The sequence below is a fragment of the Mobula hypostoma genome, chromosome 10 (genome assembly GCF_963921235.1).
Source record: "Mobula hypostoma chromosome 10, sMobHyp1.1, whole genome shotgun sequence".
In the NCBI taxonomy this organism is placed as follows: domain Eukaryota; kingdom Metazoa; phylum Chordata; class Chondrichthyes; order Myliobatiformes; family Myliobatidae; genus Mobula; species Mobula hypostoma.
The window spans coordinates 75,976,934-76,004,214 of record NC_086106.1 but is presented as its reverse complement, the minus strand read 5'-3'; the positions used below and the strand labels follow the sequence as shown (position 1 = coordinate 76,004,214).

The 27,281-nt window shown below is 39.3% G+C and overlaps 1 protein-coding gene across 3 annotated transcripts in view; it reads left to right on the top strand.

Annotated features, from left to right (window-relative positions):
• dacha (dachshund a) overlaps positions 1-27,281 on the top strand; it is a 396,346-nt gene that overhangs the window by 295,744 nt on the left and 73,321 nt on the right. For all 3 annotated transcript variants that reach the window (XM_063060634.1, XM_063060633.1, XM_063060635.1), the window contains one exon: positions 3,524-3,604. In XM_063060634.1, the coding sequence (XP_062916704.1) occupies positions 3,524-3,604 (81 nt within the window). The remainder of the gene's footprint in view (positions 1-3,523; positions 3,605-27,281) is intronic.

Below are 27,281 nucleotides of genomic sequence, written 5' to 3'. Positions count from 1 at the left end.
ATGTTACCAAAGACACTCAAAAATTTCTACAGATGTACCATGGAGAGCATTCTTACTGGCTGTGTATGGGGGATGGGGCACTGCTCAGGATTGAAATAAGCTGCAGAAAGTTTTCAGCTCTGTCAGCTCCTCATGGACACTAGCCTTCCTAGCATTCAGGACAAATCTTAAAAGGAGTGATATGTCAAAAAGGTGATATCCATCATTAAATATCCCCATCACCCTGAACATGCTCTCTTCTGATTGCTACCATCAGAGAGGAGGTAGAGGAGCCTGAAGGCACGCACTCAATGATTCAGGAACAGCTTCTTCCCCTCTGCCATCAGATTTCGGAATGAGCATTGAACCCATGAACAATACCTCACTACTTTTTTTCCCCTTGTTTTGCACTGCTAATTTAATTTAACTTTTTAAATATACACATATATACACTTACTGTGATTCACAGTTTTATTATTATGTATTACAATGTACTGCTACCAGGTAACACCAAATTTCATGGCATATGCCAGTGATGTTAAACCTGATTCTAATTCCAATTCAATGATCTAGAGTGTCAATGGGACGTTACATGATCATACATACACGAGTTCATATTTTACCCCAAAGTTGATGATTTGAAGAAGATTTGTATAAAAATGTTCCTAAAGTGAATTTCCTTCTGTTTTTTCTGCAAATCATTTCTAGTTGGAACAACAGAATACAAGAGGGATTTATTAAGAAAGCAACCTATTGTATTATTTAGACTCTTGGCTTTTATTCAATCACAAATCATTTCAAAGTTTAAAGTAAATTTATTATCAAACTACATATATGTCACCATATACAACCCTGAGGTTAATTTATTTTCTTCTAGGAATATTCAATAAATCCGTAATAGAATAAATGAAAGACCACAGCAAATTGAGCATTCGGACAGTGTGCAAAAGACAACAAACTGGGCAAATACAACAGAAAGAAATAATAATAATAGTAAATAAATAAGCAGTAAATATCAAGAACATGAGAAGAAGGATCCTTGAAAGTGAGTCCATTGATTGTAAGTGAAATTGAGTGAAATTATCTCCTTTGGTTCAAGAGCCTGATTGTTGAGAGCTAATAACCCAGTGGTGGGAGTTATGAGGCTCCTGTACCTTCTTCCTGATGGCAGCAGCGAGAAGAGAGCATGACCTGGGTCGAGGGGGTCCCTGATGATGGATGCTGCATTCCTGAGATAATGTTTCGTATAGCTGTGCTCAATGGTAGGGAGGGCTTTACCTGTGATGTACTGGGCCAAATCCACTACTCTCTGTAAGACTGGCTTTCAAGGGCATTGGTTTTTCTGTATCAGGTTGTGACGCACCCTGTCTGTAGAAGTCTATCAAAGTTTTAGATGTCATGCCGAATCTTCACAAAGTCCTAAGGAAGTAGAGGCACTGCATAAGGGCCTGTTGTTAGGGCACCCACTGAGCGAGATTTTCAGTCTCCCTGATTTGTCACCACCTTTGTCTCGGCCTGTGACAATGGTGTTGCAGGCAAACTTGAATATGGCATTGGAGCTGTACTTAGCCACACAGTCATAAGTGTAAAGCAAATAGAGTAGGAGCTAAGCACACAGCCTTGTGGTGCATCTGTGCTGATGAAGGTTCTTGCCACAACTGTCAAGCATTCTTCATTCGGAATTGCCATTTCACCTATTGAATGGTTTTCCAGAAATCATGCCTGGACCTCTTGTAACTATCTTGAATGCCTCTGACCTAGCCCTCAGCAGATTGCAGATCTCATGGTTTATCCAGGTGTATGAGTCAGATACACATTGAATGCTTTAGTCTGATTAGTCTGGGTACTGGGACAATCAGAAGGCTTAAGCTTCTCAGAGGGACACAAGGCGCGACAGTTATTATAAAATATCATAGGTGAAATACAACACTTATGTATATAACATAAAACACAATAGATTTCTGAAATTTGTTTCTTTTATAAACATAGGTTCACTAGGTTAATTCCTGGGAGGTCCGGACTGTCTTACGCAGGGAGGTTAGAGAGACTGGGTTTGTACACACTGGAATTAAGGAGATTGAGGGGATCTGATTGAGACATATAAGATTTTTCAGGGATTGGACAAGATAGAGGCAGGAAATGTGTTCCAGATGCTGGGAGAGTCCAGTACCAGAGGGCATGGTTTAAGAATAAGGGGTAGGTCATTTAGGACAGAGTTGAGGAGGAACTTCTTCTCCCAGAGAGTTGTGGAGGTGTGGAATGCGCTGCCTCAGAAGGCAGTGGAGGCCAATTCTCTGGATGCTTTCAAGAAGGAGCTAAATAGGTATCTTATGGATAGGGGAATCAAGGGTTATGGGGACAAGGCAGGAACCAGATATTGATAGTAGATGATCAGCCATGATCTCAGAATGGCGGTGCAGGCTCGAAAGGCTGAATGGTCTACTTCTGCACCTGTTGTCTATTGTCTATTGTCATAGTTTTTGATAATCCAAGATATTGTTTCTTGTTCATATCCAATTCATTTGTTTACACATTGATTGTACTTGTTCACTGAGCATTCTCCTTTGATTAATCAGTCCTTTCTTTAGTTTATCGTGAGTTTTTTTTGTTCCATTTAAACAAAATTTGAACTAAATTACTGGAAAGTTTACAATTCCAATATTCCAGTTCATGAGATATCACTTGCTAAGTGTAAAAACAAGTAATGGCCCACTCAAATTTGCCATTTGCAGAAAAAAATTCATCTCATATTCACATACAATTTGGGGGTACCTGTCATCTTGAATGCTTGGTCAGTAAATGGGCAGGATAGGGGAGACGAACTACTCATTAGAAACCCTGTTGTTATTTGCATTTCCATTGATTTCAGTGGGGAAAATAGTATAATATTTCACATTGTCATTGTGTAAGAACTATTTTCAATATTAATATTACATCACATTAACTAAACGCAAAATACTCATAGGAAATTTTAAGCCTGTAAGTAGAGTTCATTTAGTGACTATACAAAAATAATCAGAAATAATTTCAGAATAAATTACAAAGTATTCATTTTCTATTTAGAACATTTGGCAACTATACCGTTGATGTTATCCTAGGCGTTTAATAACTTAAAACAAACATTTTATGTAATTATTTTTAAAAGTAAACATTTTCTCAAGAAATTGCTTAGTTATTTTGATTATGAATTTTCTATTTTGTTTTCAACAGCATTTTTTGTTCCAAAGTGAACTGTTTAAAGCCTTAATCAGGAGGAAATGATATCTACAACAGCTCATCCAGAAAGATGGCATTGCATTAAATCTGATTTTTTTTTAGTATTTATTGGAATTGTGTTCAACTATTACCTTAAGGGAAGAAAGATCATGAAGTTGCTTTAAAAATTTTACTAAATTTTATTCTATTCAGAAATTAGCTCTATACTTTAGGTACTAAAATGTTTAATGTCTGGCATTTGTGAGAACGAGGAGGACTGGTTAAGGAAAACTTTCTGGTACTGTTTCAGCTGAATAAACTATGGAACATTGTAATTCTTTGCCAACAGCTGGTCAGCCAGGGACGAGAGAAGGAGAGATCATTGATCATGATAATGGTCCCAATATAAAGAGAAGCCAAAAGGAGAAAGGTAAGACAGATCCCTGGATTAGTTCAATTTAAGGAAAATAAAGAATAAGCAACTATATAACTGTGTTCTTAATGCCTCTCAAACATGCGTAATTTCTTAAGGGCTTAATTTCTTAATTGCTTAATCAGAAAGTTCATAATGTCTTTGTCACTTTCCAATATAATTTTAGACCCATCTATTTCTCTTCTTCATTCTAATTTTATCATCTTAGCCTTCCTTTTCTGAAATCCATGACTTTTAAGTGGATTAATGCCAGTGTTAAAATACTGTGGGAACAAATATTTAAGTGAATGACCTTAAAATAGAAGGAATTCAGTCGTGATATACAGTTCATGGATATTGGCAATGTGTTAACTGGGACACATGCAAAATATGTTTCTGTGGTGATCTGAGAACTCAAACAAAACCTACATGACTATGTCGTGGTTGCTATAAGTAGTGTCAGTATTATCATGTGAATAAGTTAAAATAGAGAACCACATGTTTTATACATTAGGGTTCATATATTGTTGCATAACATTTCCCTCTGCAGCAATTTTCTTCCATTTAATTGTGAGGAGAAATTTCCAATAACAATTTTGCTTGGGTTAGGCATTGATCCTATCAAGAATTCTTATTGCTTTTATTATCGTCGATCCAGAGTTTGGTATGAAACAAAAAGTCATTCTTAGTCAGTGAGATTAATAGACAAACCCCAGAGTAGTACAATTAAAGGCCTTAAAGTTGATTGATATCGGGAAATATGTATTAAATAAGGAATCGACAGTGGACCAATTAGTGCTCACAGCCATATTCTGCAGCAAATAAGGCTCAAGGTACTGTAGGTTTCATATCAGGTCTTGCTTATTTTGAATACTAGAGGCCGTACTTTCTCATGAAGTTTAACTGGAAGTTTAACAGGATAAGAGGTGCCTAGAATGTGTTAGTAAAGGAAGCATTTAGGATCTCAAGAGTCAGATCTGGCATTGATGGTGAGTGGTGTGTATATGCTTGGGGTCAAGGTCAGTTGGGTGGTGACAATAGGGCATGTAATCGGGTTGGGATAGTGGTCGTTTGTAGCTGAGAGTGGGGCACTTAAGATCCCAAGGAGGAACCATCGTGAAAGTCAAGTTCTTACCTTGGAGAATCTACTTGACGTAGGTTCCTGGTGCTGCATTAAGTGACACAATAGGCCTCTCAAGTGCTGTAAAAACCTGCTTCTGTACAATTAACCCATACTATCCATGGATTCTGCATACTTGGATGAAAATCACAGACTTGCAATCGAAATTTTCAATTGGGCACCACTTTACATATCCTACAACCTCCACGTGTAGCGCATTCGTCACACAGTGGACCTGCTATGCTCTGCATGTTATTTCCTGGCAAAGTTGCATCATTTAGCATGCAAATTCATTACACTGTGGTACAAGTTCTTGCCACAGACATGATTCTACTGATAACTGCTGTGATAAGAAGACTTCAGGTAAATGTGGCGCGGTCTCACTGAAAGTAGCTTTTAACCAGTCATTTTGACTGTGGTTAACTTAAAAGTAAAATATAAGTAAAATGCCAATGTGGAGGAAATTTAGTTTTGATGGAATCATATCCGTGATTTACATTTGATACAAGTACAAATCTAGCCAAAGCAATTAACTTCCTTTATGTGGAGAGGAAAAGAGAATCAGAAGCGGAAGGTTAGGTAAAGGTCCTTGCAATACTGTGAGACTGGGCCACAAATCTTTCATCGACTTTTCATGTAACTGGATGTGTTCAAGAAATACTAAACATGGATATTCCAAAATGAAAAGGAAAACATGACTCTCAAGATGGCATGGCAATGTAGTGTTTAGCGCATTATTTTGCAGTGCCAGTGATCACTGATCAGCGTCCGATTCCCTCTGCTGTCTGTAAAGAGCTTGTACATCCTTCCTGTGACTGTGAGAGCTCTGGTTTTCTCCCACGTTACGAGGACATACAGTTAGGGTTAGTGATTTGTGGGCATTCTGTGTTGACGCTGAATGTGGAATGACACTTGCGGGCTGCCTTGCTGATTTTGTAGGGCAATGTAATGGGTGACAGATGACACGTATTGTTCATAATGGAAACTGTTCTACATATTTCACTGAACACTATCATTGAGTTGTTGTGTTCATTTTAAACAATCGTGCCTGATGTAACAGCAGCTCTATAAGGTGACTGCTTTTGATTTGTTTGTAATGGAAGTAAAGGCCTGCAACTTTTGTTAAACACATAAAACAACTCACATATTTCATTCACAAAATCCTACAATTTGACAGAAATGATGCATTTTGCTGTATGTTTTGATGTACATGTGACAAATAAGGCTTATCTTTAAATCATTATCTTTAGGAAAGTTTCACTGCTTTGATTATGTTTTAATTCTATCAAAATAAATGTTGTTTACTCAATGGTGAGACAGATTGATATAGTGTAATATTAGGGGAATTATAGTGTTACCCCACCGAGTGAATCATAATGAGGTGTGTCCTTACTACTCAGGTGTTTTGTAGTATAATCCAAGAACATTAACATCACTTGAGGACATGTTACCCAGCCTTCCTTGGCTGAAAAATTGTGAATGATATGTAAAGGAGGGATGGAAGAACACGGGCACATTGAAAAGTAGTAGAAAATCTAAAAGTAAAAGCTACAAATAGGTTCACATTTGTTCAGAAATATTGTCTCATAGTAACAATGTTTGTTGCAAATTTGGAAGTTTGCTTGTATGTATTTTCACACGACATTACAGCTAAAGGTTTCTCTGTAGTAAACTTCCAATCCATCATTGTCAGGTAGAATTAGGTCTTTGGAGACAAAAAACAGGTGCAAAACACTTGATATGATTGCTGACAGTGAATCAAGTGCAGTGTGTTTGTTCATTGTGGGACATTTCCTGAGTTTTTCTAAACATTTTACCAACTTAAAAAAATTTAAAGATTAAAAGTGTACTTGAAGGGACAAGAGGATGTGACCTTGTCACTGAACAAAAAGGAACAGAGAGACCCCTGGCATTGTAAGGAAATACTGCACTGATTAACAGCCACTATCTGAAAAGTGCATATAACATATGGATTGATCAACACATTTTCCTTTCAAGTTGCACTCAAACATATCCAAAGTTATGAATTCTTTGGAATTAAGACATGAGTTCCTTTAGAATGCACCTGCAGTCAGAGCTGGAAAAAGGTATCAAATGCATGCCAAGGTTTGAGCTTTTTGTCATGAGACAAGCCTTTGGCAGTCAGTATGTCTGAGCAATGTCTTGCATGTCCATGTTCTATCTTGACTGTAGATGCTAAAGAGCTTGTTCAAAGTTGGATTGTTGCAACTGAGTCAAAGAAGTAATGTTCCCAAAGTTTACTGAGATGCTTCATCAGTGCAAGTGGAAAATTGATTCCTGAAAAATGCAGTATTTTTTAAACCTTTTGAACCATATTTGGCAAGATGCAAAGCAGGAGGGTGAAATGGAGATGAGCTGGGTCTAGTACTGGTTACAGCGAGTGTGTAAATCATTTCTGTGGACGTGGAGCTTACCATGTGCTACTGCAATACTTCACCGATTCAGTCGGTCTTGCTTCCTTTTATCTACTAAGTTTCCCTAGAGTTAAAAGCAGAATTAGAGGCATTGACCTCCTTAAATCCTTCCATTCTAGTAAAATCCATCTCTGGAGAGCAGATTGGTTATCCTGGCTTTGTCCTTCTACGCCCCACTTCCATTTTAATCAGGTGAGAGGATCAAAGCTTGGTCTGGCAACAATTATCAAGGAAGCTGTACTAAAACTGTGTGCAGAAAGTTATTTTTAAATGAATTGTGACTTAATTTCTTAGATTTGGGGAAAAGTGTATGGAATGTGCCAATATTTCAGGAGCAATTTGTGGTGAATGGTACATAATTCCTATGAAGAATTATTCTCTGGTGACACATTCCAGCCAATTCCTCTTTTATGTCTACTCTTGTTGTTAGAGGGCTGGTAAATATGCACTTATTTGCAATCAAACTGACATCAAGAGGAGGGATTAGTGACAGTTCACTATCCCCTAGTGTCCTTGATACTTGCTCCTTTGGAATAAATATATACCATGGAACCCAGATGAAAGATAAGTACATAATTTATACTATTGTGGCATCCAGAACTTCCTAGAAATAGGCTTTGCCATTGCTCTGACACTAATTGAAATACATTGATAGTCTATACAATTCATAGTCTTGTAATATCAATAATTATTGTCATGACTCACAAGCAGAGTAGATGTTGATCAAAGTACCTACTAAGGTAAATGTTCCTGATATTAAAGGTTGATGAAATGCACTCCCATTTGTGTGTGTGCACGCTCATGCATGTGTCGGCATGAGCCTATATCGCTCCTTAGAGTAACATAGCTTAACTTTACTAAAATTGTTCTTTTATGCTTCAGTTTATGCGATAACAATTGTGTAAATGCATTCCAATTATATTACTCAAGGCTGCTCATAAGAATAGTGAACAGCGATTCAAATGAGTGTAATTCTACCACCTAATGAGTGAAAAATTACCACTGTCTCCAGTAATGTTGGCTTTAGATTGGCTTCTGCACATGGCAGTAGGGGTATATCACGAACAGATCTCTGCTACTCTGTTGAAAAAAGGAAGGCAATTAAGACCCATAGATGATATGAGGGCAATTGATCTTGACTCTGTACAATTTTGTAGTCACAGATAGCAGGTGGGAGAAGTTAATATTCAGTCAGCAAAATAATTCTGATCAATCCTTCAGATCTCTCCACAGAAAAGCTTTCCCCGTGATCGATTAAGCTGTCAAAAAATAAATGATGATTTATTGTGGAATCTAGTCCTCTGCATTAACAGTGCAGTGCAACAAATCTCTGAGTTACAGATCTGTGACAATGTAACCTTTATTCCGGAGCACAGGAAAAGAGCATGTATGCAGGGATTCCAGAAATATATGCATCTTTCTGACAAATAGTTCAATTAAGAAGTCAGTTCACTACTTCAGATTAAAATAAGTTTTTGTTACATATTGTAACTCCAAAACATACAACTAATTGCAAGGAAAAGACAGGAGTTCAAAATACGAGTCTAACTTCATCTTTGCTTATAGTGAGTTATACACGTATCACATGGTGACGTGATGATATATGCCATTTACATACTTGTACAGATAACCCACAATGCATTATGTAAACAACAAAGAATGCTTAATCAAACAATATATTTACAATATTACTTAATTATTGCTGAAATATTAAATACACAACAGTTTTAATTTTTGTTCATATCAATGTTTGATGTCTGCCATTTTAACCTATTGGCATTCCATCTGTTTTGACGATTTGCTTTTATCACATGGATGCAATGATTTTCTTTTTCCCTCTCCAACATTTTGCTGTGAATCGCAAGCAACCACAACCAGTTTCACCAATTTTTATCCGTAAACCAAGCTCTAATGCACCAACATTGTAATTCCCAACTGGACTGTTGAATAATGCTAATTTTAACCAGAACTAATGTTCAACAGTTCCTGCTATTTGGAACAGCTTTATTGCAAAGATTAATGACAACCCTATGGCTAGTCTGAGCTCACATTCTACACCTTTTTCCTATAAAAAAAATAAATTCCATGTTTTAATATTACCAAGCTGCCGAGTAGACCTTTGTTTTAGCTCATATACACATATAAAAGCTGATGTACATCAATCAAAATTAATCGATTGCTTTGTGTTTCAAATATAATGGCACATTGCTGATCTTGCCACAAAGTGAAAGGTTTTGAGAACTGTGAAGTATCTAAATTCAGGCATTCTATTTATTTACCTTGTCTAGCTGTTAAAAATAGGACAGTTTTATTCTCTAAAATCTTCTGATCTTCTCCATAATTTGCAGCAAAAGATGTGAAGATATCATAAGGAGTAACATTGTAAGTGTGTTAATATGAAATGACTCCCAACTGCTTATAGAGTATCACTTCTACTACCATGTCGACTCCGGCCTAGGGGGCCGGCGTCAGGCACGATGATGGACTCTTCACTTCTTCCTCTCCCTCATCAGTGTGTTCAGTTCATCTACGTTAGCTGCGCCGTTGTCTTCTAGGAGCATATTGACCGTAGTCTTGGGAGGGCACCCAGGGTTCATCCCTCCATGCTTGGGCTCCCATATGATGACTAGACTGGCAGGTAGCTCAGGGTGGCGAAGACAGTGCCCCGCTAGTTGCAGTCTTCTCACCTCGAGTTTAGTGGCGAGCATCAGTAGGTCATCATAGAGCTCGACGTTCATCATGTGCTGTTGCCAACTCACGTCAAGAGCCATCCGGAGCATTCGTGTATAGCAACCATCTAGAGACTTTCACATAGCCTTGGTGAGTGTCCACGTCTCGCGTCCGTATGTGAGAATGGACTCTATGACTGCTACGACGATCCTCTTTTTAAGTCCTCTGGTCAGGTTTGACTTCCAGATTTCCTTCATGTCGTTCATAGTCCTCCATGCCAGCGCCTTCCGTATCTTTATGTCCTTCTCCGAACTCATCATTTTTGACCGGAGGTACTAGTAGTCACTGCAATCATTTAATTTTTTAATGAACCAGAGCATATTGAAGATTATATTTAAAAACATTAAAGTAAATGCAATATTTGATGGATATAATTCACACTTCTGTTCTGAAGAGAAAGTCTGACAGTCAGGAAATAGTTGAACCACTAAGAATGAGATAATCCCATCTTTGGTCCTGATGCAATTTGCTTTAGACAGAACAGCACAAAATTGTAAATAGAAAGAAGACATGGTTGCAGTGAGTTTTGTTCTTCATTACTCCTAACGCTCACAAAAGGAAGATCCATTTTATTGAATATGCTTGAATATCCTGGGAGTTCACCATTTGAATAGCAAACAATTCTGCTCAAAGGCTGATCTCCCAGGATAACAAAATAAAGTTAAGGTTTGATTACCAACAAAGCATTTTATTGGGTTTTTCACGTGCTGTCATCACATGGCATAAATTTGTACCATCCCTGGGAGCACATACTTTCCAGATATTAACATGTCACAGTATTTACCCTTATCCACACAGTAGGTGTTTGGAAAAACATTCTCCGGTATTTCCAGTAATTAATCTCTAATGTTCCTTTGACTGCTTTTTGGCGCTGAACCTTATAAGAATCCTTTCAGATAAAGAGAAAAGTTTCTTTTGAGATATAAATAAATAAAAATGAAAATCACAGCTTATTGCAACAACAGTTGACGGGCATTGGACCTCCTGCTGCCTGTCTTGGTGATCTTGAAGCTGCCTAACAAAGCAGATCAAACCATTGGACATTTCCATGTACATAGAGCATGGACAGTTGGTCCCAACAATGGACGTTGACCTCTGGGACCAAATCCAGTAAAGGCAACTTGTTCTGGAATTTCCTGTCACCTGGTACAATAATGGAGCCAGAAAGCCAGATGACTCATGATTATTTCAAACAAAACCTGATGATTTTATGTAGATAATTAATTTCCACAGTTTTCCATTGTGCAAAAATCAGCAGGCATGTTGCATTACATAAGGGAAGGAGTTGTTCAACGAATCATCATTTGGAGTGCTGGCAAGTAGCCGAATAATATGTTCAACTATCCTATAGTGTTTTAATTGGATAATTCCTTGAAACTGCTATTAAGCCATAGAACTGACTGATGAGAAAGTATGACGGACACAGATTTACTGTTAGCTTTCAAAAGGAAATTGGATGAAGAGTCAAAAGTAGTGTGTAGAAAGAGCAGGAGAGTGGAATTATTTAGCAGTTCTCTCAGAGAGTGGAATTATTTAGTCAGCCGGTGGTACAGTGGCATCTGCACCAGACTGAGAAGTGAGTGGCCCGGGTTCGAGTACGGCTGGCTTCTTGCATGCATTCCATCTATGCTGGGTTGAGCAACTCGGCCTCATGAACATAGACCAAAATACTACAGAAATGGCAAGGTTGCTACCTGACGCACCACAAGGCACGGAGAGAAACAACAATCCCTCGGAGATGCAGTCCAGGTGTGACGGGCTGACGTACCCCTCTGTGCTTTAGGAATCTACACATTTTCCCAAGTCATTAGTTCAGATGCTGAGATTTACCTCAGCCAGTCTTTTAGGTAAGTATCTGAATAACCATAAAAATGAACAGGAAGGTTATAATGCATTTGAATCTTTGAAGGCAGTACACCGAGAGTCTAGCCATTCTAAATATTTCAGTGTTCAGATAGAGCTTACCAACCATTTCACAATGCAATTTTTCACTGAATCCTCAACAATATAATTTGGAGTATTTAAAGCCAGCCTTCAAATTTTAACATTGAAGTGCCTTCAGAAAGACTGTCATCAGGAGACAGTCTTCTCACTTATCAATGCGCCTTTTGCTTTTCACAGTGGTTCAAATGTAGATGGAGCAGTTGAATGAATGCATCATGTTTGTTTAGAAGTACAGAGCATTTGCTTGTGTTTTGTCACATAACCAGCTGCTCCCTGCCAGCATGGAATCTCATTCAGTTGCAATAATTACTGAGTTTATCCTGTGAAAGTAATGTGTATTCAGTCACTGGGATTCTGACCCGAAATGAAGCCCACAAAATAATGTACATGCAGGCATGCTACTCAATTGTACTAGAACAAGTTCACTGTCTGTAGTCCTTGCATCTATACTTACTTGGGATGTTTGAGAAGAGGAATGCCTGTGTGAACTTGCAAGACTTGAAGAAATCAGTGTGAACAGAAGCTTGTCTGCAAAGTAATGATTTTCAGTAATTGGAGTCTTTTGTAACTTTAAGAGATACCAAGAAATCACCAAATCCTTTTTTAATTGTAGTGATAGAGAATGCAACTCAAGTAACTAACCTGCAAGTAGCTGATGGTCTTCAAAACATGCACCATTGGTTCTTCTTGTGGGGGAGGGTGGCACTCCAGAATGACAAAACAAAAAGAAATCATCCAATGTCCCTATAATTTCTTCATAGGGAAAATAGTAGCATGATATATTACCACAGGCTAACTCATTTAGTTTGATGGTAACACAATCGATGAAAGGGATGATTTATTCTGCATTGAAATCTAATTGAATTGTTACATTGACATTTTGTCTTTTTTAAATCTATTAAAACATAGACTACATTTGCTTTTCTCCCCTCAATATTTTAAAACTGTATAGAGGCATAGAGATTATGCTTGTTTGCTAGTGATGTTAATTTGAGGTGGAATATTTAAGATCAAAATGTTTTCATTCAGATGCGATGTAAAGGTAGTTAGCAAAAGTCTGGCTAATTTTCTCTCAATGGCCCATTCTTACTTTGCAGCTATACTTCATAAAATTTGGAGTTCTTCCCTTGTTTATTAGTCCAGTTATTTCATTGAAATATACAGAAAACGAGAACTTCACCAGAGAGATTGTTATCAATTAGAAGTAAATAATTGTCCTGAAATATCATACTTACTTTCTAACACAGTTACAAAGTATTTCAGCAGGAAGAGATCCTGGGGTAAAAAAAATCATGTTATTCAGCGCTTACTTAGGACACGTCTAAAGCTTCATATATAGAATGAACCTTTACGGCCTGGTGACTTTGACCAGAAACCTTTGAGCTATCTCATTGGTTCTACGCCACCTTTTTTGTTAATCAATGTGATATTCATCTGCATTTTATACTTATCCATGCTGATGGAAGATTTCACTATGGGAGAGTGTTATCTTAAAACTAAACTAGTCTGATACCTGTTCTCTTAATTTAATTTGTCAGACTATTGACTGTTAGCCCCTACTATTTGATGTACTGCACCAGTCTGCTCAATGACTTCATCAGTCAAGCTTTGTACACTCTGCCCCTGCATCAACATTTCTCCTGCTTCTGTCTCTCAAGCCTACCACTTTCATTGGTTCATTGCAGGGAACATGATTACACCCTGTCCTTCACCCCATTGCTATACAATGTTCAATAAAAGATAATTTTGACTCCTACAGATCTGCTTCTGGCTGCAGCTCTTGGCATAGCAGTTCTTTTGTTTACATATTTGAATACACCTATTCACATAACATGCCGAATAATTTTAAGAGCTGTACTTCTGGAATCAGCAAACACGAGTTAGGTTTCATTCTACTCAGTATTCCCTCCATCATATTTTTTTCTCTCTCTAAACCTTTTTATTTTTTTTTAAATAACTAAAGCAATGTTTCTGTGTTTTAACAAAGGATAAAGATTAGGAAGAGTGCAGGAACCGGATTCCTTGTTCTTAGATTGCTTTGTTTGTCTTGAATATTTTGTGCAACTTTCTTTGAATAACCTCTTAAGATTATAAGTGATGCTCTTCCTTGGATTCAGAATCAGAATCCTGTTTAATGTGGCTGGCATATGTGATGAAATTTGTTGCTTTATGGCAGCAGTACATTGCATTATAAAATAATTTAAAAGTATATATTATAATAAGAAATATATTTTTGAAAATTAAATTATGTAAGCAGTGCAAAAAGACAGCAACAGAAAAAATAGTGAGATTGTGTTCACCGGTTCATGGTCCATTCAGAAATCTCATGACAGAGGGGAAGAAGCTGTTCCTGAAATGTGGAGTGTGTGCCATCAGGCTCCTGTACCACCTCCTTGATGGTAGCAATGAGAAGAGGGCATGTCCAGGGTGAGGGAGTCTTTAATGTTGGATGCCTCTTTCTTGAGGTATCTCCTTTTGAAGATGTCCTCAAAGCTGGGGTGGCCAGTGCCCATGATGGAGCCGACTGTGTTTACAACATCCTACAGCTTTTTCCAATCCTGTGCATTGGCCCCTCCAGTTAGAATGTTCTCCATCGTGCACCTGTAGAATTTTTCAAGAGTCTTTAGTGACATGCAAGCCTCCTCAAACTCTAGTATCTGTCCCCCACTTTTCCTTCGCTGCTTCCTGCACGCATGCTGAGCTCGTTGACTTCATTAACTTTGCCTCCAACTTTCATCCTGCCCTCAAGTTTACCTGGTCCATTTCCGACACCTCCCTCCCCTTTCTAGATCTTTCTGTCTCTATCTCTGGAGACAGCTTATCTACTGATGTCTACTATAAGCCTACTGACTCTCACAGCTATCTGGACTATTCCTCTTCTCACCCTGTCTCTTGCGAAAATACCATCTCCTTCTCGCAATTCCTCCGTCTCCGCCGCATCTGCTCTCAGGATGAGGCTTTTCATTCCAGGACGAAGGAGATGTCCTCCTTTTTTAAAGAAATGGGCTTCCCTTCCTCCACTATCAACTCTGCTCTCAAACGCATCTCCCCCATTTCATGCACATCTGCTCTCACTCCATCCTCCCGCCACCCCACTAGGAATAGGGTTCCCCCTGTCCTCACCTACCACCCCACCAGCCTCCGGGTCCAACATATAATTCTCCGTAACTTCTGCCACTTCCAACGGGATCCCACCACTAAGCACATCTTCCCCCCCCCCCGCTTTCCGCAGGAATCGCTCCCTACGCGACTCCCTTGTCCATTCGTCCCCCTCATCCCTCCCCACCGATCTCCCTCCTGGCACTTATCCTTGTAAGCGGAGCAAGTGCTACACGTGCCCTTACACTTCCTCCCTCACTACCATTCAGGGTCCCAGACAGTCCTTCCAGGTGAGGTGACACTTCACCTGTGAGTCGGCTGGGGAGATATACTGCATTCGGTGCTCCCGATGCAGCCTTCTATATATTGGCGAGACCCGACGCCGACTGGGAGATCATTTTGCTGAACACCTACACTCTGTGCGCCAGAGAAAGCAGGATCTCCCAGTGGCCACACATTTTAATTCCATGTCCCATTCCCATTCTGATATGTCTATCCATGGCCTCCTCTGCTGTAAAGATGAAGCCACACTCAGGTTGGAGGAACAACACCTTATATTCAGTCTGGGTAGCCTCCAATCTGATGGCATGAACATTGACTTCTCAAACTTCCACTAATGCCCCACCTCCCCCTCGTACCCATCCGTTATTTATTTATTTATTTATATACACACATTGTTTTTCTCTCTCTCCTTTTTGTCCCTCTCACTATACCCCTTGCCCATCCTCTGGGCTTCCCCCTCCCCCTTTTCTTTCTCCCTGGGCCTCCTGTCCCATGATCCTCTCATATCCCTTTTGCCAATCACCTGTCCAGCTCTTGGCTCCATCTCTCCCCCTCCTGCCTTCTCCTATCTTTTCGGATCTCCCCCTCCCCCTCCACTTTCAAATCTCTTACTAGTTCTTCTTTCAGTTAGTCCTGACGAAGGGTCTCCGCCCGAAATGTCGACTGTACCTCTTCCTAGAGATGCTGCCTGGCCTGCTGCGTTCACCAGCAACTTTTGTGTATGTTGAATGAAATATAGATGCCGTCTTTGTAATTGCATGAATTAATTGGACATGGGACAGATTTTCAGAGATGTTACCATCCAGGAAGTTGAAACTGCTCACCCTTTCCACTACTAATCCCTCAATGAACAGTGGTGTGTGTTCCTTCAAATTCCCCTTCCTGAAGTCCACAATCAATTACTTGGTCTTACTGACATTGAGCACAAGGTTGTTGTTATGACTCCACTCAACCAGCTGATCTGTCTCACTTTTGTATGCCTTCTTGTCACCATCTGAAATTTTTTTTGAATGAATCAACTTTATTTCTTGCATCCTTCACATACATGAGGAGTAAAAATCTTTACATTACGTCTGTCTAAATGTGCAATGTGCAATCATAGTAATTTATAATAAATAGAACAGTCAATGTAACATACAATACACTCAAATCAGCGTGAGTTAATTAACCTGATTCCCTGGTGGAAGAAGCTGTCCCAGAGCCTGTTGGTCCTGGCTTTTATGCTGCATTACCGTTTCCCGGATGGTAGCATTAGGTATATGATCAGCAAATTTAGAGATGGCATTTGAGCTGTGCCTAGCCACACAGTCAAGGATGTAGAGAGAGCAGAGCACTGGGCTAAGCACACATTCTTAAGGTTCACCAGAGCTGATTGTCGGCGGAGGAGGAGATTGTGTCTGCATGTGCTGTAGAAATGAATTAACATTTCAAAGCATAGAGCAAGACACACACTATCAACAAACAGAACTGGCTTTATTGACATAACTAAAATGCATTCACCATGTTTACAAGGAAATTGAAAAATACCATCGAATTATATTATTCTGAATCCACAAACAAGACTAAACCAGAATGAATTGTAATAATCTGGTTCTAAATATTTAAGTTTCCGATAGATAAATAGAATATCCAGAAGCACAGAGATAAAGCTTCAGGCAGAAATTTATGTTAAATAAAGACAATTAAATGACACATTATGTTTTTCAGAGAAATGACCATTAGCAATACTCTCATATAAAAAGTATGTTAGTAATTAATGAAATGCTAACTATTCACATGTGTGTAAAACTAACTATCCAACTTTCCCTAGCACAACCTCAAAACAACACCTTCCTCTGGAAATGGTATCTGATTCAGATTTGCTCCCTGCTTTGCCAAGTTTTTCTTTTTTCCTGGGTGAATCAAAATTACTTTATTTTTCTGTAAATGGAAATGATTACTTTATATGAACAGAATGGTTTTAATTAAGCAAAAAATGGTCCCAGATGTATAACATATATTTTGGTCTGGGGAAAATTGGAAGCAACTGTGGAATTATTTCAGCTGGGTGATATAGTATGGATTCCTTACTCCAGAATTTGTCCTTTAACTGTGATTTAATTCATAAAATGTTTACAAGGGATCAATGGAAAGCTTGATGCTGCATTTCAGCATCATAAATTTCATATCCAAGGTATTATATTTGCCAGATCACCTAAATATTAACAGATGATCTTAATCCATATTATTGGCTGGTTTGAACATCTTTCTAGATGATTGGATCATTCCTGTCTAATTTATAGCGAGAGGCTTTGGATATTGTCAGGCTGAAGAGATCAAGCAGTGCCTCATTTTCTCAAAATTTTATTTTACAACAGTCTACAAGTTCAAATAGTTTTTTGTTTTGGCTGTTACTGATCAGTTTTCAGTCAGGGAGACTCTTAAACAAAATGCTATGCAATATAAAATTTCATTTTCAGCCTATTATACTATGTTGAACCCTGCTAAGTTGGTGCTTCTTTGGGTAATAGAATAACCACTCGTGTTTCCTCAGATTGTTGTACTGGAAATGTAGTTGGTAATCGATGCAATAGAAAAGCTGTTTACAAGGACAGGATTGGTTCATTATCTATTGCTGGAGAGATTTAGTATGCTGTCTCAACGAGACACCAACATCACTCATCAGTGCTCCAGCTGGAGGACTCCCTCGCTTCTAGTTTCTGCTACTGTCAACATGTAGACAATCTTCACAGAACTGGAACCTCCAGTTATTCAAGACTCTTGTGTCATCTCTAACTTCACAGTCAATGATATGGATCAGCCTATATCAGAGTGGATCAAAACTTGTTATCTACATCTATTCCCACTGAAATAATAAGTTAAATAATATTAGTTTGTTTTAATTATTTTCATATTTTATGGTTATGGAGACACCTCTGGAAAAACTGTTCAGTTCTAATGTCAAAAGTGCATCAGTTTTCCAATTTAGTTAGTGCAAGGGAAAATTATTACACAGCAACAGGTGTCTCCAGAAATTCTTAAACTGCATTCACCCGAAACAGCTAAAGCTTAATCCAGTTCCTGTGGATGTTGCTGACAGATATAAACTGGGAACAGGTTTGCCTAAGCAACAACATGAGCAAAAACTCCACCAACAAGATGAACAAAACTTAATGTTCTTCCATGAAATTTCATTGTCAGCCTGCAGCCTCTACTGTTGCATTTATATTATTGCGCAATAAAGGAGATCCCCATTCTCAGCACAACATTTGATAGATGTAACTTAACGGTGCAGGCTAATAAAGAAATATACAGGCAGCTATGTTTCAATGTTAGTTTAGTTACATTGGAGACGCAAGAGACTGCAGATGTTGGAATCTAGTGCAACAGTCAATCTGCTGGAAGAACTCAGCAGGTCAAGCAGCATTTGTGGAAAGAAAGGAATTGTCATTGTTTTGGTTGTGTCTCATACCCCGTGATGGGTTAAAGAACCAGCAGAGATGGAAAACAAGTTGGAGTCTGTTATTGCTATTAACTAATAATATTTATTAGTAAGAACGCAATACAGTAATATAAATGAAGATAAATCAAACAGGTTAGCAATGATTATACATAAGTAAGTGTGGAAATATATGAAAGCCAAGCTTCTTCAAGTCTAGGGGTAAATAGATAGTCTCACAATAACGAGTAAAGTTCAGTTCAGTTCGTGGTATTGATTTGAGTAGTGATAGAGAGAGAGAGAGGGGGGGAGAGATTTGAGTCTTCAGATGAGCTGACGCTGTCGATCTTCCCGTTGTCCTCTGAGATCCTTTAAAAGTCACCGACTGTGAGCACAACAAAGGGGACCATTCCTCTGTGGTGGAGCTATCAACCCAGGCGAGGGTTGGACACACAAATAACTCCCCACCGGTCACACCCTGTCCACACTGCGAGAGCCACTGATTGATCGGCCTATTTGATCCTCCAAAAACTCACTTTTTCTGTGGGCACAACCAAGCTCATTCAGTGTCCAAAATCATGTGTTGCAGGTCTATCATCTGACCTCCTATTTATCTCACCTTACTGAGTACCAACTGTCATTCAAATAACTCCTCCCTTCTCTGTCTGTGTAAGAATGTACAAGCAGGCCATGTCCTTGGGAAGTATAAACACGCTCCACAGAAACTGTAACATCAATTGTCTATCAAATAACGCCGCCCTCGGTCACCATAGCGACTTCTGAGCTGCTCGGTGCCCTCTCTCTCCGAACTCAGCAGAAATCCAAAATTTAGTCCCAGTTCTTCCTCGTGCCTTAAGGTGACAGTCCACAGGAAATGTGTAACTTAGGGGTTCATAACACCATCTCAAAGCAGTCTTCATCTCTCTCTCTTTCTTTCTTTCTCTCTCTCTTAAAAACAAGATGTTGGTGTTAAATAACTCTCTCTCTCTCTCTCTCTCTCTTTTCAAAAGCGCAGTTCATAGGGGTAATCGAGCACAGTTCATAGGAGTAATTTAGGACCCCGTCACAGTTGACATTCTCCATCAGGAACCCTATAACTAGTTTAGTTGCAAATCAGTTTCATCCAGGCTTCTTCCAATAAACGTAGAACATCACTTCCTTAATGCAGAAATGCTCTGAAAACTCTACAAACACGATTATTCATCGTCATGATCACTTTCTTTCATCTCCAGTGTCAACAATTGTACCGTTTCATTCCAAACCCCTTATTGCCTTCGGACACAGGTCCCCCATCACTCCATCACAATCTATATTCAAATATGCATTGAGATTCACTGTCCATTTCCCGAGTCCTCATTTTGATGATTTTGGAATGTCGGTAACAGAGGGAGAGAATTTATAGGATACTGGATGATGTGCCAATCAAGCAAGCTGCCTTGTCCTGATTGGTGTTGACCATCAGTTTTGCCAGGCTACACTCATCCAATTGAGAGTATCTTATCACAGCTCTGACTTTCCTTGTCCAAAGGCTTTGGTAGTCAGGAAGTGAACCCTTATCACAGGGTATCAAACTTCTGATTTGGCGCAGTGAGCACTATATGTAACTTAACAGTACAATACATTCTGGTCAGTGGTGAACTCCAGGTTGTTGATAGTGAGGTAGTGCCACCAATGTAGATGACTACATTGGCAATGTCATTGAATATCAAGAATGAAGGCTAGACTGTCATTCCCTGGCACCTCCGTCAGCTGGTTATTACTTCCATTTATAGAACTCTTAGATAGGCACATGGATGAAAGGAAAATGGTGGGCTACATGGGAGGGAACAGTTAGATTGATTTTGGAGTAGGTTAAAGAGTTGGCACAACATCATGAGCCGAAAGGCCTATGCTGAGTTGGTTTCCATTCCCATCATTTACACTCTCTAATGGCAACAGTTCACACCTTTCACCCAGTCCCCTCAAACACTGAATTTAACAGCCTTTGTGAGAACCTTCAGTTTGCTGCTGCCTTCACCCTACTAAGTCCCACTTATATGTTTCTCTTGTTCTCTCTTCCCCTTTTTCTCTCAAGTACTTGAGGTATTTCTCTTTGTGAGGACTGCTATAACAATGCATGTTGTACCACTAAATTTAACCGCTAATTCCTGAAATGTGGGAACCCTGGTGATAAAACTACTGTTTACCTTTTGAAGAAGTATTTTATGGTTCCATTCTGGTCACTAAGCTTATTATGCAATGCTTGTTTACACAGGTCTAGAAACAAAAGTTGCAAGGAGATCAATCAGTGGTTGAAGTGTTAATATCGCGATCTCTACTTTGATATTGCTGGTGTTTTTTATATAAAAATAAAGCACATCATTATTTATTAGTTACACAAAAGTGCTTTTTTTTCAACCAGTTCTACATTTGTAACAGCAGTTCTGAGATTTAATCATGTGTGTCTAACTCATTGAATATACAGCTTTTTCAATCAAACCATTTGTCTTACAGACTTAAACGTCTGTGTGCAATGCAGATTGCAGTTTAGCAGCATCTTTACTTGTGTAGAGTTATCATGAGTGATTAACTTAAAAATTGAACTGTTTACAAACACCATAGGTCTTTATCTGCTGTTGGTTAAAAACAGACTGGTCAGTAAGCACCTAACTTTAGTCCCGCTCTGTATTAACTATCAAATACATTTACTGTTTGACAGCCAGTTTTATTGTTGCAACAAGAGGAGATTGTCTTTGTGTCCCACTCTTATGAAGAGCATAGGAAATAGAACAGTACAACACAATACAGGCCCTTCAGCCCACAATGTTGTGCCAACCCTTTAACCTGCTCCAAGATCAATCTGTTTCCTCCCACATGGCTCATCAATTTTCTTTCATGCATGTGCTTATCTTAGAGTTTCTTATATGTCATTAATGTATCTGCTTCTACTGCCACCCCTAGCGTTCTACGCACCTACCATTCTCAGTGGAAAAAGAAACTATTTTTGACATCCTCCTGTAGTTTCCTCAAACACCTTAGTGTTGCCCCCTCATATTAGCTCGGTCCGCTCTGTGAAAAAGTCTCTGGCTATTCAGTCTATCCCATGCCTGTTGTCTTGCACACCTCTATTGACTTACCTCTTATCCTCCTCGTCTCCAAAGAGAAAAGCCCTAGTTTGCTCAACCTATCCTCATAAGACATGCTGTCTAATCCAGGCAACATCCTGGGCATATCTCTGTACCTTCTCTAAAGCTTCCATATCCTTCCTATATTGAGGTGACTAGGTTTGAGCACAACACTCCAAGTGTGGAACTAGAGTTTTATAGAGCGAGGGCTAGTCTTCAGTTCCTACCATGGGAAAGTAAGATAGATTGGATTATGTTCTCTGAGATCAATAAAAACATTAACTGGATGTTGATGATACTTTCCTATCAGCTGAAAATATACAGTGATATTGGTAGCATTTTTAAACTCTTTATACTAAATTGAATACTTTAAGCCATGTTGATGAATTCAGAGCAATCATATATTTCATGTGAGTTGTGTAATTCTGCCTTTGATGGATATTAATTTCTCATGTTGGATACTTGAGCTGAAATTTCAGTCGTACAGTGCAAATTTCATACTACCTGCTGCTTGATTAATTTGTAGTGCAAAATCACATTAAGGGTTACCCTGAATTTCCTAGCTATTGGATTAATCCTGGCAATGGCCATATAGCAGAATTTGCAGCTCAACCTGCACATGACACCTCCACTTGAACTATTTTTCTTCAAATCTCCATCACTGTGAGTAGTGAACCGCAGAAGCTGTGGGAACATGGATGACTCAGGGAGTGAATGTATCTCCATTTATGACTCTCCACTTTCCACACAAACTCAGACATGGTCATAAACCACAGATACTCCATGAATGGACAGGGCCACTGTGACTGTCACAAGAAAATGCAGATGAGAAGTTTGCTGAGCACCTTCATCCTCTGTTGTCTGTAAGGACAGATGGCCCTTTGGCAACAAGAGTCAACCCCTCCTCGCTTGGCTCTTCATTCGTTTCTAGGCTTTTGGTTGTAGTTCGGAGCAGAATTATAATCCCTGCCAGGGATCCAATAAACACCAAATGCCAACAAGCTGGAGTTCCACTGCATGGATTGGTCAAGAACGCGATGCAGTATATCCAGGGGGAATATTATTCCTTGTATTTATCAACTGCATTCCCCATACCCTGGCCAACATGAATCATATAGTTGTGGCGTGCAGCCTAACAAGTCCTCACCAGCCAGAGAATGCAGAAAAGTGTGGCGAGATTGTCAATGATGAGAAGGCCTCTCTTGACATGTTGCTAGGATACATCTTATAGTCCCTAAATCCATGCTTTCCACATTTCCTTACAACATCTTTATGAAACTGCAACTTGACTTTTTATCCTTTTCCCTTCCCAGTGCAGTCCATTTATGTTTTTCTGCCCAACATGCTCTTCGCTTGTGTCTTACTTTGTTGCATTTTCTGCAAGTTTCTCTTTTAAACCTGCATTGGTCAAGGTTATGTGTGCCCCTGCCCCAATGGTAACACAATTTGTTCGGCCAGACCGGTTTCTGTTCAGACATTGCAATTTTGTTCATGCTCAATTTCATTCCTGACTGCAACTCAGTTATGTCTCTGTTTGCTGTTTCCATTGATACAGTGGTTTCAACTACTCTTTTAAATGTGAGCTGTGCTTCAGGTAAAAGGCTTTTTTGAATACTTCCCACAAACTTAACAATCACCCAGAGCATCATTAAGCCTATCACTGAACTGACAATATAACATAGAACTTAGAATAGTGCAGCACAATACAGGCCCTTCAGCCCACATTGTTGTGCCGACCCTCAAACCCTGCCTCCCATATAACCCCCCACCTTAAATTCCTCCATATACCTGTCTAGTAGTCTCTTAAATTTCACTAGTGTATCTGCCTCCACCACTGACTCAGGCAGTGTATTCCACGCACCAACCACTCTCAGACTAAAAAACCTTACTCTAATATCCCCCTTGAACTTCCTACCCCTTACCTTAAAGCCATGTCCCCTTGTATTGAGCAGTGGCGCCCTGGGGAAGAGGCACTGGCTATCCACTCTATCTATTCCTCTTAATATCTTGTATACCTCTATCATGTCTCCTCTTATCCTCCTTCTCTCCAAAGAGTAAAGCCCTAGCTCCCTTAATCTCTGATCATAATCCATACTCTCTAAACCAGGCAGTATCCTGGTAAATCTCCTCTGTACCCTCTCCAATGCTTCCACATCCTTCCTATAGTGAGGCGACCAGAACTGGACACAGTACTCCAAGTGTGGCCTAACCAGAGTTTTATAGAGCTGCATCATTACATAGTCATAGTCATATTCATAGTCATACTTTATTGACCTCGCGACTCTTAAACTCAGGTAATGCTCAGGTAATCTCTTCAAATCAGCTGTTTACACTGAAATGGACTCCCCTTCCTTTTGATTCTGCTTATGAAACCTAAAGTGTTCTGCAGTTAACAATGGTTTCAGTTCTAAATGTTCCTGCATTACTTTCACAATATCAGCAAAGCTCATTTTGACTGGTTTAGTTGGAGCAGTTAAACTTATAAGCAAACTGTATGGTCTTCCACCCAATGCATTAGCAAAATTGGCACTCAATTTTCATTTGTTATTTCATTTCCTTCAAAATACTGCTCAGTTTGCTCAGTATACAAAATCCAGATGTCTTTTCTGCAATCAAATGTGTCTATCTTTCTGATGTAGCCAGCCATTTCTGCTCTTTTTTTAAATTTAGGATTATTATCACTTGGTACTCATTGGTTATGAATCTGTGAATTCATCTATCCTCTGTCTCTTTTCTAACTCAAACATTTTTCACCTCTTGTGAAGAAAAAGAAATACACATTTTTTCAAAGTTGAATGTCTCGCTGCAGTTCTTTTTTAACTTGCACGTTTCTCTGCACATCAACAGGTAGGGAGTGGTCTCAATCATCTCAATTCATTTTAACTCCAAAACCTAAAACTAATTGAAAGCAAAAACATAGAGCTGGGAATAACGTGTCTTAGTTTTGTTTTTAATTGTAGTGAGATGCACATATATGTGATCTCACGTGATACCATATGCCAATCGTGTACTTTTACATGCAACCTGTAATGAGTTATTTAACCAGAAAAGAATGATTAATTAAATAATTACAATATTACTCAAATATTATTGAAAGCGTAAATACATAACTAGCATGGACAATTTACAGTGGCCAGTAAATCTACTAACCCATACATCTTTGGGACATAAGGAGAAATCGGAGAACCAAAAGGAAAATATCACATAATCCCTGGCAGATCATGGAAATAGCACACAGACAGCTCCGGAAGTCAGAATTTAACCCAAATCACTGGAGTCATGAGGCACCAACTCCACTAGCTGTGTCTCTATGTTGTCCTGAAGATCTCGCTCCCTTAATTTCCCTCACAAGCGGGTGGACAGTTAGTCACTCAATGCTTCCAGGTTGAATGGATTGGAATTTCAAGTGTTAACTTAATATCATCACATCAGCTATTGGGAATGACGGTCTCCATCATGTGAAGGCCTCTTGCCTTAACTCTCCGTGGTATGTCTGTTCCCTAGCAAAGAAACAGAGCAGAGATCAAATTTGATCATAGAATAATATCAACCAGGCAATAAATTATTGAAAATATACCAACATGTCAGAGTCTGCCAACACAGTAGTGATGGGATGAGATGCTTAGCTTGCAAAACTGTCACTCTGTCTCCGAGACTTGAATCTAGGATGCTGCAAAAATCTGTTGAAACTCCAAGGATGCTGATGAAATCTGTGAACTTGCTGCAGTGAGAATAGCCACACTTAAAAGGATTGGAACTTTTTATTTGCCATCTAGATACTCGTCGTGAATTGCAATTACCATCTATCATTGTTGCTATTGTGGATTAGATAGTGGGATAAATCTTCAACTTGCCCCATCTCTAAGGGCCATGACAGCTATAGGCTGGACGTTTGGACCCCTGGAAGATGATCACTTGGAAGAAGCTCCTTTCTGCTTGACTGTTCTTTCAAACCCTCTTTGGAGCTGGTCCAAGGACAAGCAATATGCCTTCAGCACGAGTATACAGTAATGGGAGTTCAGCTAAACTACTCAGTGAGAAATAACCATACATACCAACTGCCGATAGTCCTGAAAACCCCAATGTTAATGAATAAAGATTACAAGCCTTATAACTTAATAGTCTTAAGTGCGTAAGATACAGGAGCATAATTAGGCCATTTGGCCCATCGAGTCTGCTCTGCCATTTCTTCATGGCTCATCCAATTTTCCTCTCAGTCCCGCACTCCTGCCTTCTCCTCGTATCCCTTCATGCCCTGACCAATCAAGAATCTATCAGCCCCTGCCTTGAATATGCATAAAGACTTGGCCTGCACAGTTGCCTGTGGCAAACAGTTCCACAGATTCACCACTAAGGAAATTCTTCATCTCCATTCTAAAATGACACCCCTCTATTCTGAGGCTGTGTCCTCTGGTCTTAGACTCTCCCACCGAAGGAAACATCTTCTCCACATCCACTCTATCAAGGCCTTTCACCATTCAGTAGGTTTCAATGAGGTCACCCCTCTTTCTTCTGAATTCCAGCGAATACAAGCCTAGAGCCATCAAACACTCTTCATATGACAAGCCATTTTATCCTGGAATAATTTTCGTGAACCGCCTTTGCATCCTCTCCAGGGTCATGTTGGTATCTCTCTCATCATCCCTTTCTACAATAAAAAGCCAGCAGTTCAACATCAGTAAGGGATTTGTGTATCAGTCAATGACAGAATAATACAAACTATTCTAAACACTGTAGTGACCACTTTGTAGCTTCTTGGTATTAATGGCTAGAACCACTGTGGGCACTACTTATTAATGAACAGTTGTACCCCGGTGGAGAGGAGACAGCAAATGTCAATGAAAGGTAAAGGTGACTGGATGCAAACTGGACATACGCCATTGTAAAATGTCATTTGGAAGTTCAAAAATATAGATTCAAAATAGTTTAGATTTATTTATTCTATGCACATCGAAATATACGGTGAAGTGCATTATTTGCATTAACGCCCAACACACTCCAGGAATTTATGGGGGCAGCCCACAAGTGTTGCCATGCATTCCACTGTCAAAATAACATGCCTATAATGTTCAGCAGAACAATACAAACAAAAGCAACAACAAAACAAAACAACAACAGCAAAACAATCCTCTTTCCCACCTTCCCACTCACTCACACAGACCTCCAATCCCAGGACAGATCACCTCCAGTCCTTGGCCCCAGACTTTCAGACTGTCATACGTCAGACCTCTGACCTCTAGTCCTTGGCTCAGACTCACTGATATTGGACGTCTGACCTCTAGACTTGCTGACTTTGGCCTTCGATCTTTGGGCCTTAACTTCTGGATTCAACTTTCAAATATTTGGTTTCGTCTGTCAAAAGTACCTGCTCACAGAGTGTGTAAATTGAAATACTATATAACTCTCTCATAGGCAGTACATCGAGTCACAACATTTCACAGCATTGCAGTGCCTGATTAAATAGAAACAGCTCTAAGTATTTCGTACCAGTAATCTTGAAAGCTATTTGTGGCATTCAATTAGTGTTTCTATTATCATGATGAGAGATATTATTGTTGGAATA